Source organism: Taurulus bubalis, assembly GCF_910589615.1.
Source record: "Taurulus bubalis genome assembly, chromosome: 15".
NCBI classification, from domain to species: Eukaryota; Metazoa; Chordata; class Actinopteri; order Perciformes; family Cottidae; genus Taurulus; species Taurulus bubalis.
The window spans coordinates 961949-976686 of record NC_136603.1 but is presented as its reverse complement, the minus strand read 5'-3'; the positions used below and the strand labels follow the sequence as shown (position 1 = coordinate 976686).

Sequence of the window (14738 nt, the reverse complement as noted above, 5' to 3'; positions counted from 1 at the left end):
TGTACTTACTGCATTATACTATAATAATGTATGCTCCTGATATGCCTCGTCCTTCACTTAAACCCTCTCTTCATGTTGAGGAAACCCAGGACTCTGAATATATTCATGTATTGTGTGAAACAGTTCTCGTCAGGACTAGTCTCTTGAGGCGCCGTTATAACAACATGACAGTGGCGAGTGCGAGCGCTGCTCTTCAAAGAAAGCCAAACGCTAACTCGGTATGATCTCTCCTCCAACACCCGTTTGAGAGAAGACCTATGGTGGAGAAACTACAGGTGAAACACCTGGTCCCAGATCAGCCGGACCTCAGCATAAGACAACAGACTGGCGTGAAAGGGAAGCAGTTTCTGTGGAGACGGCTACACCAGCACGGTTAGGCTAAGCTAGCTGCTGGATGCAGTTGTGCTAACGCCATATTTTACTTTCCATGCTTGCTTTTTAAATTAAAGACACGTCAAAGACGGCACAAAACGAGCTGTTGGACGGCATGCTGTCGGTTATTATTTGATATGTAAGTAATCCAATTTGTGTTCTGTCTTTAGAAACTGTTCGTCAATCAATGTTGTTGTTTTTATTGTATGTGTGTGTGTGTGTGTGTGTGTGTGTGTGTGTGTGTGTGTGTGTGTGTGTGTATGTGTGTGTGTGTGTGTGCGTGTGTGTGTGTGTATGTGTGTGTGTGTGTGTGTGTGTGTGTGCGTGCGTATGTGTATGTGTGTGTGTGTGTGTGTGTGTGTATGTGTGTGTGTGTGTGTGTGTGTGTGTGTGTGTGTGTGTGTGTGTATGTGTATCCTCTCAGCAGCCCAAAAACAGAATTGAAGGCAAAGTTAGATTGATGCAGTGCTTGAGCATGATGCCTACACAGAGAAACATTCACTGCCTTCTGGTGTTAAAATGAGCTTCACTGAACTAGAAAAAAACAGCACTCTGGAATATCATGTTGTAAGTCAACTTTATAGTAAAAAATATTAAGTATCAGATCTAATGTTAAAAAAGGACACATTCTAGCACGAAGGCATCATCAACATGTGTTCCATTTCTGTAATATTGCTGCCTACCGATGCCTCCACTCAAGCAATCAAGACTCATCACGTTTCACGTGGTTCATGTTTTTGTTTTAAAAACCAGGGTAACTGTACATCTAATTATATCAATAAAAAAAATGTTGTTTGTGGTTTTTTTATATTATATAATTAGCATAGACTAGCTCTAGGGACGTGGAACGTCACCTCGCTAGCGGGGAAAGAGCCGGAGCTGGTGCAGGAGGTGGAGCGGTACCAGCTAGATTTAGTTGGGCTCACCTCCACGCACAGCATGGGCTCTGGAACCAAGCTCCTGGAGAAGGGTTGGACTTTGTCCTTTTCTGGAGTTGCCCAGGGTGAGAGGCGCCGGGCGGGAGTGGGGATACTCACGAGCCCCCGGCTGAGCGCCGCTATGTTGGAGTTTTCCCCGGAGAACGAGAGGGTCGCCTCCCTGCGCCTACGGGTTGCAGGGAGTAAAGCTCTGACTGTTGTTTGTGCTTATGCACCGAACAGAAGTTCGGAGTATCCGGCCTTCTTGGAGTCGGTGGGAGGGGTCCTGGAAAGGGCGCCGCCTGCCGACTCCATAGTTCTCCTGGGAGACTTCAACGCTCACGTGGGCAATGACAGAGAAACCTGGCGGGGCGTGATTGGGAGGAACGGCTTGCCCGATCTGAACCCGAATGGTGTTTTGTTGTTGGACTTCTGTGCTAGCCACAGTTTGTCCATAACGAACACCATGTTGGAGCATAAGGTGGCTCATAAGTGTACCTGGTACCAGAACACCGCAGGCCGGAGATCAATGATCGACTTGATCGTATGATCATATGTCTTGGACACTCGGGTGAAGAGAGGAGCAGAGATGTCAACTGATCACCACCTGGTGGTGAGTTGGATCAGATGGCGGGGGAGTCGGCTAGAAAGACCTGGCAAGCCCAAATGTGTAGTGAGGGTCAACTGGGAACATCTGGCAGAGGATCCTGTCCGGAAAGTCCTCAACTCCCACCTCCGGAAGAGCCTCTCACACATCCAGAGGGAGGCTGGGGACATGGAATCCGAGTGGACCATGTTCAAAGCCTCCATTGTGGTCGCTAGGAGCTGTGGACGGAAGGTCATCGGTGCCTGTCGTGGCGGCAACATGTCAACATGTCTGTCATTGTCTGTACAGTGGTGGTCAGCTGATGTCAGCTTGACATCACATGGACTGCTGAGTGGCACCAGTTGCTCATCATTGTTGGCAGTTGGATGGTAAAAAAAGAAGAATAAAACCTTCTTATCAAACACAGCAGCACCGTGTTGTACTTTACTCATTAGAATAGACAGTTGATCTTTCTGTTGCGTTTATCATTAAACTAGTTTTCTGCAGGACTACTCCTCACCCTGAAGGGCTTTCACAGCAAACAGAGATCTACATGATGAACTTGAATCATCCTTAGATGAAGAAATGAATAACAATAATGGGCGTTCAGCGGTTTGAAACAGTATCAGCTCCTCTGAACACGACTCTTTGTCCTCTACCTGCATGGGGTTGGAGGGTGGAGTCAGCTGGTCCGCTCACCTGGACTGACTCTGGGATCTTTCTGTCTCCTGACTTTCACCTTTTGGGCTTTTAGCTTTATTTATTGGTCACTTGACTAAAACAAACCCAGACCACATGTGGGGTCTCTCCATGCGGTCCAACCTTGAGCCAGGTTGTGACTGACAGAGTGATACATGTACACTTCAGTCCTCTGAATATTTGTGTTTTCATTGGTGGTATTAACTTACATTGAAGCTCACATGATGCACTAATTCAAGCCTGCGTTCCTGTTTGGTGGTGCGAACACGTGATCCAAACCCACTACGGACGACCACCATGTTATGAGCTAAGAGGGTTTTGTCTTTTCACATATTCCTGTGAGATCAGGCTCTTTCTTTCTGTCCTGTTTCACCACCGTGTTTCTCTAAAGACTGTCTGCTCTGCCAACATCAATAAAAAGACCTGAAGTCAACCGGTTCCTCCCTGTGCTCTGGCAATGCCCCGTGGATGTTTGATCACATTCATCTTCCACGCAAGGAAGTTACCCTTCATTTTGGGAGGCGGATCATGAATACATTAATATTATTAGAGCGATCACAAACTGTAGACAGGAACGTACTGAACCCTAAAAAGTCAAGTTTTAACCCTAATATTGAATGATGGACATTGTGTAAAGATCTTTGACTCCACAATGCAATTCATACAAGGACACACACTCACCAACCTGCTGTCAGTTCATCAAAGTGAATGGAGTACAGCAATAGAATAGAATAATGATAAGAACTATAATGAGGGGTGGGCTGTGGGGACCATAGTGTCCAGCTGGTGAATCCCAAACACATCTTTTTGGGAAATATATTTTGCAAAATACGGAGAATTCTTTTAGTGAGTCCTATACAGGCCGTTCCACAAATCAACATTTAGAAAACATTCATAGAGCTGCAACTCATGAACTGGCCAACACTCAACCTAGTATTGAAGAAGTGCTTTGTTTGTTCATGGATGCTTCATATTATAATGTTGTAACTGAATAGAGGTGGATCCTACTTCTGGGATGACGTGGAAGTTAAACAGGCGTGTTGTTGAAGTAGTTCATGTTTTAACATTCAGACCCTCAGGCATGGCTGTGAAAGGTATTTAAACAGACCTTCAGTATGAGATGCAACGAGGGAGAAGACACTTGTGGTGAGTCCTCTTTGTCTCTTGGTGGAGGTTTTAGAGAACAGAAATAACTTTAATCTGATCTGTGGGTTAGAAAACTGGTAACAACTGAAGTGTCTTGTTGTAATGGGGTTGAACGGTGTGGCATTTCCAGGTGATATTCCAGTTGTAGAGTTCTGAGAGTCAGTGAATCCTGAGCCATGCGTCCTGTTGTGGTGACTGCCGTCCTTCTTCTGGTGGTGCTGATGTCCATGTCAGCCTCTGCAGCATGTAAGAACCAAACTGTCACTAAATCACTTTCTACACAGACACCAGGAACACTAAACTAACAGCACTTCTTTTTTCTGTGAAACAGGGAATCCTGGAGAAATGTGTCGGACCACATATCCGGTCGATAATTGTAGAAAGGATGTTGGTCCAGGATGTTGGTTCCAGTTCGGACCAAACCGCTGTGTGAAGGCGTTCCATAACAAGTATTTGACTCATAAGGAGGCAAAGGTAATAAAAACAAACACACACCAGACTACAGACAGTACATTTGATCTCTTCCTGTTCACACAGTCTCATCACTTCATTAGAAGAAGTGAGGAAAGAGGAGGAAGCTGTATTTATGGAAAGGAGAAGTCCATTTACTCTCAAGTATAATAAAAGTGTTTTAATAAAGCAGGTTCAGCTATGGAGGGTCATTTACCCAGAACAAAAATTGGCATATGAATTCTAATGATTTTGGCATATTTGAAAATAATTGAAAATTGTATAGTTTATCACAGTGAAACCTTGAATTCGAACATTTAAATTCAAATTTTTAAACTGCAAAAGAAAATTACATTTTGAGAAAAATTAGAAGACAAAATGAATCATAAGGAATTGAAGTCATCTTTATATTGTTGAGGGTGATCTTGTGAATTCTCCTCAGAGCAGAAGGGAACTGAACAGCCTTCATGACTTCAGGTCAGGAGAAGAAAGTTCACATCAGGGAATGAGGATGCAGCCATGTGAAGTGTTAGTGAGGAATATTTATTTTGATTACAGGACGCCTGTCGGGCGTACCCAAATGGAGATCTGGTATCAATCCACAGCCTTGTTGAGCTGTGTCAAGTGGAATGTGCCATGTACAGGGCCGCGACTACAAACTATCGTTACTGGATCGGACTGTGGAGGGTAAGAAGTGAATGATTCTGCTCAGTTTGAGCCTCTAATGTGTTTACTAGGAAATCACAGAGCTAAAATGCATTATTGAATTATGTTAGTATTCTCACTAATTGTCCACCAAAAAATGACAATGAAAAATGATTGTTGTAAATAGAATGCGTGAATTGCAAATAAAACATAGTATAATACAGTAATAGTAACAGGCCTATGCTGTTGCACTAGTGTAGTACTGAAGAAGTAGTTATACTATTGAACAATATTATTCTGGTTACTTTGACTTATTAAAGTCCAGTGATTTAGTTTCCAGGAGACGACTCCAATGCAAAGACATACGAGTCACACTGGAGCATCATAAACCAGCTGACCAGTGGATTGTTAATCTGATCATAATTATGTTGAGATGAAGAACACAGACCGGATGAATGTTAGTGCAGTAGTCATCCTCAGGTCATCCATTGTTTGTTTTTTGTTTTCAGTCAAGCAAAGGATTGGTTTGGACCGATGGGACTAAACACGACTACTCCTATTGGGCTCGTGGCCAGCCGAGCAACGATTGGGGGAGAGAGGGTTGCGTGGAGATGAACTACAAGGGTAAGTAAACTAAAGACTCAGGAGGAGAGGTTATAACTTCATAGAGATGAATGTAGACTTCTGAACCTCAAGAAAAGACACTTTCATGACCCCTGGTGGATGATTATTAAAGTAGCTCAAGAAAACAGTCCAGATGAGCATGAAGGAAGGTGCTGCATTGAAACCTCACTGAACCTCTTCATGTCACACTGATTTAAAATACTGTGTCAGATTGGGAAGTCCATCCTGTATACACCTCTCTGACACCAGAATATGTAATGTCTGTATGTCTGCAACAAAGCAGGGGTCACTAATAGGAGGACCGTGGTCCGGATCCGGTCCTAGACGCGTTGTATCTGAACCCTGAACCCAGAGATCATTGATTATTACATTTTGATGGAGCGCTTCTATTTAAACTTGTCCAGCCTTCAGGGCACTCGTTCAGCGGTCCAAGAAACACACCACCAACTACATGCATGTAAATCATCTCACGTGACGCTACTCAGATAACCAAATATGTATTCTGATCAACTTCCTACTCAAGTGAGATTCACACACACAGGAGAGTCTGAGAATAATACGTGAGTCAGAAGTTATTTCACATGTCGTTCTCGTAAAAGAGGAAAGTGGTCAGAGACCAGAGTCTTGAACCAAGAATGGACTCTTCTGTCTTCATTCTTCAAATGGACAGTTCAAAACCAGAATGTCTCATATGTTCAGAGACCGAGATGATTATTAAAAGCAGCAATGTGAAGCTCCACTACGAGACAAAGCACAGAACCTTTGATCAAACGTACCCACTCACATCTGAGATGAAGTACAGGAAATAAACCTGAGAGCTCAATATGATCAGAATGCTAACATTCATTTACTGTCCAATAATGATGTAAACAGAGAGGACTAGAGCTGAAACAAGTGGTTTAATAACCACAGATGAAGTCCCTTTTTAGATTATGAGATCAATATAATGTGTTTTCAGTGAAATTCATTTTTCTAGAATGAAGTACTTTATTTTAGTCACATATTTCGGAAGCATTCTGTTCTTTCACTCTTTCATAAATACATCCCATATTTTACTTGAAACGAGACATTTATTTTGTTTTAAATTATTTTTCATGATTCATCCAATTTAATTTGAAAACTGACAATCAATATTGTTGAGATATTATTTAATTGAACTTCATTTGATTTGACAGTCAGTTGTTGACTTCATACAGACGTTAACACAACTGTTTCACACAATACATGAATATATTCAGAGTCCTGGGTTTCCTCAACATGAAGAGAGGGTTTAAGTGAAGGACGAGGCATATCAGGAGCATACATTATTTAAGCAATAAGGTACGAGAGGCAGTACTGTATCGTCAATAATGTACTGTTCAAGGGTGTTGTTAGGCCCGACGCGCAGTGGAGGGCCGGCAAACCTTCAGTACCACCAACCCTGAAATACCATTAATCACATGACTGTCCTGTTTTCTGTTTTACAGACTGGGGACGCTGGAACGATGATGTCTGTACCAGTTGGAAGTCCTATGTGTGTCAAGTGAAACTCTAGTAGTTCAGAGTGAACATGAAGAGCTGCAGTTGGACTCGTCTTCATCAACTGTAACCACTGCAAGCTTTCACATTTACTGCAATAAATATCCAGCATCATAAAGACATGTTGATGGTTCCTGTGTCTTCTGTTTGTATTCAGCTGTATGACTTCTGACTGTGAGATGTATTTCATAGGTATAGATGACATGAATATTAATTATCAAGAAAGAACACAAAGAACATTTTCACAGAACATTTTTAAGACCGTAAAAGCTATATATATATATATATACATACCTTTTATTTCAGACTCAAGGACACCAGTATAGTCATTGCAGTTAAAAAGTCCCTCGTGGTTAAAAACATACAGACACTTGTTCCAATGTTTCCAGAAACAAGAAGAATACCTCGTATCACTCTGTGTTGGCTCAGTTAAGACTTTTATAATTGCATTCAATCAACATTTGCATTTGTATATAACATTTCTCAACACAGCATGGAAAGTGGGAACATTACGAGTCACAAACATGTGACTTGCACTTGTCCATCTGGGAAGCTTGAGCAAGATTCTGAAAGCATCAATAAATGCCACCTGAATCTTTTAGATGTTTGCTTTACTATAAGTCCACAAGACCACAGGTGGGCTGTATGGATACAGCAGGAACAGCAAATGCACAAACACAACTATGTGAATTAATCATATATTTTTTTCACTATAACAGTGTAAAGATCGCATAGGTCTGCCTCGGGTACGGCACTGCTAAAAGAAGCACCTTGGTTGTTCTTCTTCTTTTATACTTTATTGCTGTACCTAGGATGTTATCAGTGGCCTGAATAAGGACACGGGTTCAAACGGGACCGTTTATTATTGTTATAACTTTTATTTTGACATGGGTATTTAAGGTGACCGAGCGGATTTCGACGCGCACACGGGACTCGGGTGCTACTGGACGGGAGTACGGCGGCTGCCCTGCGGGATGTTCCGGACCCAGCGGGGGTGGATGTACTAGCAGAGGACTGCGCTGACAGCTGAAGCACTGGGCCCAGCTGCTGGGAGCACGGCGAAAGGTAGGGCAGGTGGACGCGGCGACGAGCACTCGTCACGTCTCCGCCCGACGCGGAGCTGTGCACACCAACTTTGGGGGATTTCTTTCGTTACCGGCCTAACAACGGCGGGCAAACGGTCTTCGGCTCCCGGTGCGGCCGACTCTTGGGCTCCGTCACTGGCCTTAAAATATGCTTAATGAATTTTCTGACTTGTACTCTTCGAGGACGTCCTCACCTCCAGGTTTTGTAAGCAAGGCATTTTCTACCATCTACTCACACAAGAGAAATGTTTTTAATGTACAATTCAGTCTTCCGGGATCAAACTCATTTAAACAACAATAGACACAAATTGGTCTGTTCAGAATAAGGATAAAAGGAATTCCATGCACCAGTGGAAGGTTTAAGAAAGAACAAATCTGGCAATGAAGCAACAATTTCATATATGTAGGGCATGTTAAAGCCAAAGTAAGCAATATAGTCTACACTACTAAAGGGAAGGCCCGATTTCATGAATGTGAATGATAACCTAATTTAATAAATTAGTTTGGAAAGAAGAGATTTTTACTTTATTAAAGTTCTTAACTTTGTCAATTTGGCATTCACCAATCTAAATGTCCTTATATTAGTGAGACGCGCAATTCAGTTTAACAAATGTCTTGATGAAATCTTTTGAGTAAAAACTAACTGACATCTACTGCTCTCAAGTACCTCTTTTGCAGCCTCTGAATAAGAAACCTCTGTGGTAGACCTGTTCATGATGTCAGAGGTGGATATACACTCACCTAAAGGATTATTAGGAACACCATACTAATACTGTGTTTGACCCCCTTTCGCCTTCAGAACTGCCTTAATTCTACGTGGCATTGATTCAACAAGGTGCTGAAAGCATTCTTTAGAAATGTTGGCCCATATTGATAGGATAGCATCTTGCAGTTGATGGAGATTTGTGGGATGCACATCCAGGACATGAAGCTCCCGTTCCACCACATCCCAAAGATGCTCTATTGGGTTGAGATCTGGTGACTGTGGGGGCCATTTTAGTACAGTGAACTCATTGTCATGTTCAAGAAACCAATTAGAAATGATTGGAGCTTTGTGACATGGTGCATTATCCTGCTGGAAGTAGCCATCAGAGGATGGGTACATGGTGGCCATAAAGGGATGGACATGGTCAGAAACAATGCTCAGGTAGGCCGTGGCATTTAAACGATGCCCAATTGGCACTAAGGGGCCTAAAGTGTGCCAAGAAAACATCCCCCACACCATTACACCACCACCAGCCTGCACAGTGGTAACAAGGCATGATGGATCCATGTTCTCATTCTGTTTACGCCAAATTCTGACTTTACCATCTGAATGTCTCAACAGAAATCAAGACTCATCAGACGAGGCAATATTTTTCCAGTCTTCAGCTGTCTAATTTTGGTGAGCGCTTGCAAATTGTAGCCTCTTGTTCCTATTGGTAGTGGAGATGAGTGGTACCCGGTGGGGTCTTCTGCTGTTGTAGCCCATCCGCCTCAAGGTTGTGCATGTTGTGGCTTCACAAATGCTTTGCTGCATACCTCGGTTGTAACGAGTGGTTATTTCAGTTATTACATTATATTGATCTCATAATCTAAAAAGGGACTTCATCTGTGGTTATTAAACCACTTGTTTCAGCTCTAGTCCTCTCTGTTTACATCATTATTGGACAGTAAATGAATGTTAGCATTCTGATCATATTGAGCTCTCAGGTTTATTTCCTGTACTTCATCTCAGATGTGAGTGGGTACGTTTGATCAAAGGTTCTGTGCTTTGTCTCGTAGTGGAGCTTCACATTGCTGCTTTTAATAATCATCTCGGTCTCTGAACATATGAGACATTCTGGTTTTGAACTGTCCATTGGAAGAATGAAGACAGAAGAGTCCATTCTTGGTTCAAGACTCTGGTCTCTGACCACTTTCCTCTTTTACGAGAACGACATGTGAAATAACTTCTGACTCACGTATTATTCTCAGACTCTCTCCTGTGTGTGTGAATCTCACTTGAGTAGGAAGTTGATCAGAATACATATTTGGTTATCTGAGTAGCGTCACGTGAGATGATTTACATGCATGTAGTTGGTGGTGTGTTTCTTGGACCGCTGAACGAGTGCCCTGAAGGCTGGACAAGTTTAAATAGAAGCGCTCCATCAAAATGTAATAATCAATGATCTCTGGGTTCTGGGTTCAGGGTTCAGATACAACGCGTCTAGGACCGGATCCGGACCACGGTCCTCCTATTAGTGACCCCTGCTTTGTTGCAGACATACAGACATTACATACTCTGGTGTCAGAGAGGTGTATACAGGATGGACTTCCCAATCTGACACAGTATTTTAAATCAGTGTGACATGAAGAGGTTCAGTGAGGTTTCAATGCAGCACCTTCCTTCATGCTCATCTGGACTGTTTTCTTGAGCTCCTTTAATAATCATCCACCAGGGGTCATGAAAGTGTCTTTTCTTGAGGTTCAGAAGTCGACGTTCATCTCTATGAAGTTATAACCTCTCCTCCTGAGTCTGTAGTTTACTTACTCCAGTAGTTCATCTCAACACAATGCTCGTATTTCCACCAAGAGTTGTCCGGCTGCCAACCAGCCCAATGGGTGAATTTTCTGCTGGTAGCCCAATCGGTCCAAATAAAGTTGTTGCCTTTCTGAGAACAAACAAAGGATGACCTGAGGATGACTACTGCACTAACATTCATCCGGTCTGTGTTCTTCATCTCAACATAATTATGATCAGATTAACAATCCACTGGTCAGCTGGTTTATGATGCTCCAGTGTGACTCGTATGTCTTTGCATTGGAGTCGTCTCCTGGATACTAAATCACTGGACTTTAATAAGTCAAATCACCAGAATAATATTGTTCAATAGTATAACTACTTCTTCAGTGCTACACTAGTGCACAATCCTGTTACTATTACAGTATATTTTCTTTGCATGTCACGCCCTGTGATTTGAACCATTTCTACTCTACTACATCTCCGCCATAAATATTGTTCTTTTTATTACATCTCAGTGTCACAACCGTCACTAGACGGTAGTGCTTTTATTTTGTTGTCTTGTCACTTCCTGTTTTACTTTGAAATCATCCTCCTGTGTCATGTCTGCTGTCTTTACTTCCTCATGTGTGATTACCTCTCCCTGCCCTGATGTGTTTCACCTGTGTCTCGTTAACTCCCCTCCCAGTGTGTATATATACTCTGTGCTTCACTTGTCTCGTTGCCAGTTCGTTTTTCTTCACCTGAGAGTCAACTTACCAGCGGTTTTCCTGCCTGATATCCTGTTCTGATTCCGACGTCCCTTCGTTTCCGAGTAAGCCCGATCCCTGCCTGTACCTCTGCCGAGTTTGACTGCCTTCCTGTGAATGACCCTGGACTGTTTACGTTGGCGATTCTACTCTCCCCTGAGTGAGACAGCTGCTCTCACCACAGCGGGTCAGAGCCTTGCCGACCGGCCTCAGTCCCTCCCCAGTTACATCGGGAGAACCTTCGGCGGTCCTTCTCCAGAGACTCTATCCTGTTGCAATATTACCTTTATCAATAAAGGAATTCTTGTGAACTTTACTCTCTGCCTCGGGTCGTGCATTTGGGTTCTTTCATTAGTGCTCCGGCGTGACAGGACGAACTGGCCCATCATGAACCCAGCCGACCTCGACCGCATGAAGGAGGAGATCTCCGGCCAGGCTCAGCGTTTGGGCAGCCACGAACACATGTTGAAATCTCTCATCGACAACGTGGCCCAGATTTCGACACAGCTCGCTGAGCTAAGTCGCGGCGCTTCTCCGCCAGCTCCCCCGCCTGTTGCTGCTTCCCCGGTGCTGCCGGGTGGATCCACCTCCGAGCCTCACATCCCCTCACCCACCAAGTACAGCGGTAACCCAGACACTTGCCGAAATTTCATTACCCAGGTACGTCTGGTGTTTCTGGCCCAGCCTTCCCGGTTCCGGGATGAGTCAGCCAAGATAGCTTACATAGCTAACCTGTTGGATGGTCCTCCTTTAAGTTACTTTAATGCCCTATATGAGCAGCAAGCTCCGCCGGTCCTCTCTTTTGAACTGTTTGCCACAGAATTAAGGAGGATTTATGACCATCCCATCCGGGGACAACAGGCGGGTCAACGATTGCTTAAGCTCCGGCAGGGGAAGAAGTCAGTAAGGGAATTTGCCAGCGAGTTCCGCTCCCTAGCTGTGGACTCCGGCTGGAATGACCTGGCTCTACTTACCGCCTTCCAGAGCGGACTCAATCGGTCCATCGGCAGGGAGATCGCCCTACGGGAGGAGCAGCAGTCGATGGATGGAGCCATTGCCTCTGCCATCAGGATCTCCGACCAGATGGCGCAGTGGAATCCTGAAGACTCAGCTGTTCGCTTTTCTGCACCATCTGTGGAGTTCCCCAGAGCTGTTACTCACCATGTCGATGCCCGAGCCACGGAGGGAGAGGAACCCATGCAGATTGGTCGCACCAAACTCACCCCGGAAGAACGCCGGCGGCGCATGACGGAGGGTCTCTGCCTCTACTGTGGTCAGCAGGGACATATCATCTCCTCCTGCCCAGTAAAAGCCAGGGCTCACCAGTGAAGGAGAGGGCACTGGTGAGCCACACCCTGACCCTGTCCAATCCCGCTCGCCTACAACCCCTGGTTCTTCTTCGCTCTTCCTCTGCCTCGCTCCAGCAACCGGTTCTGGTGGACTCCGGTTCCGATGCGGATCTCATGGACTATGCTATCGCCAAGAGACTCGGCCATCGGGCCTTCCGTCTTCAACGCCCCCTGGAGGCTCGTGCCTTGGATGGCTGCCTCATTTGCATGGTCACTCACCGGTCCCAACCAGTCACCCTCCTGTTGCCGGACAAGCACACTGAAACACTATCTTTTCACCTGTTTTACTCACCCTCGCATCCCCTGCTCCTAGGTCTCCCATGGCTGAAGCTGCACAACCCGCATGTGGACTGGAGTACTGGGAGAATCCTCGCCTGGGGTCCCCGATGTGCACGTTCCTGTGGGGCCAGGGTGGCACCCATTTCGGCTCCAGGACCTCCTGATCTCTGCCTAGCTCCGGTCTGCACCTCCCAGCTATCCGGCTCTCTGGACACCTTCCCCGCACTGGACAAAGTACCTCTTTGTTATCACGACCTAAAGCAAGTTTTTAACAAAGCCCGTGCCTCTGCACTTCCTCCTCATAGACAATATGACTGTGCGATTGAGCTCCGTCCCGGCACCCATCCTCCCCGGGGGAGACTATTTTCACTGTCTGTTCCAGAAACTGCTGCCATGAGGAGCTATGTGGAGGAATCCCTGGCTGCCGGTCTCATCCGCCCGTCCTCCTCTCCTGCTGGCGCTGGATTTTTCTTTGTAGAAAAGAAAGATAAATCCCTCCGCCCTTGCATCGACTACAGGGGTCTCAACGACATCACGGTCCGCAATAGGTACCCTCTCATGTCCTCTGCCTTCGAGCTGATTCATGGTGCCAAGGTTTTCTCCAAGCTGGATCTCCGCAACGCATATCATCTCGTGAGGATCAGGGAGGGAGATGAGTGGAAGACTGCCTTCAACACCCCCAGTGGACATTACGAGTACTTAGTAATGCCGTTTGGATTAACCAATGCCCCTGCTGTGTTTCAGGCTCTCGTCAACGATGTGTTACGTGACATGCTGAACAGTTTTGTTTTTGTGTATCTGGACGATATCCTCATCTTTTCTCCTGATGAATCCTCCCACATTCAGCATGTCCGTCAGGTACTTCAGCGCCTCCTGGAGAATCAGCTGTTTGTCAAAGCAGAGAAATGTGAGTTTCACCAGCCTTCGGTTTCCTTCCTGGGCTTCATCATTTCGGAGGACAACATTCAGATGGACCCCGACAAGGTCAGTGCCGTCAGAAGTTGGCCTACCCCTAACTCCCGCAAGGAGGTGCAGCGGTTTTTAGGGTTCGCCAATTTCTACCGCAAGTTCATCTGTAACTTCAGTGCTGTCGCTTCACCCCTGCATAACCTCACCTCTCCTAAGTTCCCCTTCAGGTGGTGTGATAAGGCTGAAGGGGCCTTCCAACGCCTTAAAGTGTCCTTCACCACCGCTCCCATTCTCTCTGTTCCTGATCCTACGCTCCAGTTCATAGTTGAGGTGGACGCCTCGGATGTCGGTGTTGGGGCCGTTCTGTCCCAACGGTCCTTTACCGACGATAAGCTGCACCCCTGCGCTTTCCTATCGAGGAAACTTTCTGCGGCGGAACAAAATTACGACATCGGGAACCGGGAGTTGTTGGCCATCAAGGTGGCTCTGGAGGAATGGCGTCACTGGCTGGAGGGGGCGGAGCTACCTTTTCTTGTCTGGACCGACCACAAGAATCTGGAGTATCTTCGGACCGCAAAGAGGCTGAATTCCCGGCAGGCAAGGTGGGCCCTGTTCTTTACCCGTTTTGACTTTGCTCTCTCCTATAGACCAGGGTCGAAGAATGGCAAGCCTGATGCTCTGTCCCGAGTTCCGTCCTCAGAGGGTCCTGTTGCCGTGCCTGAACCTATCCTGCCTGCAGCCTGTGTGGTTGGGGCTTTCAAGTGGAGGGTGGAGGAACAGGTCATCCAGGCTCTTCAGACCTGTCAACCGCCGGACGGCGTCCCTCCCAATCGGTTGTTTGTTTCACCTCACCTCCGCTCTCAAGTCATCCAGTGGGCCCACGCTTCACGATTGGCATGTCACCCCGGGGTCCGACGGACCTTATTTA

The 14738-nt window shown here is 45.7% G+C and overlaps 1 protein-coding gene across 1 annotated transcript; it reads left to right on the top strand.

Annotated features, from left to right (window-relative positions):
* Nucleotides 1-3700: 3700 nt before the first annotated feature.
* Nucleotides 3701-7081, top strand: LOC306747667 (C-type isolectin Sp-CL4-like). The gene is made up of 6 exons (XM_079230735.1): nucleotides 3701-3720; nucleotides 3851-3966; nucleotides 4052-4194; nucleotides 4729-4857; nucleotides 5325-5439; nucleotides 6906-7081. Exons 2-6 carry the CDS (start codon nucleotides 3897-3899, stop codon nucleotides 6971-6973), a joined length of 525 nt encoding a protein of 174 aa, XP_079086861.1. The 5' UTR covers nucleotides 3701-3720; nucleotides 3851-3896; the 3' UTR covers nucleotides 6974-7081.
* Nucleotides 7082-14738: the final 7657 nt, after the last annotated feature.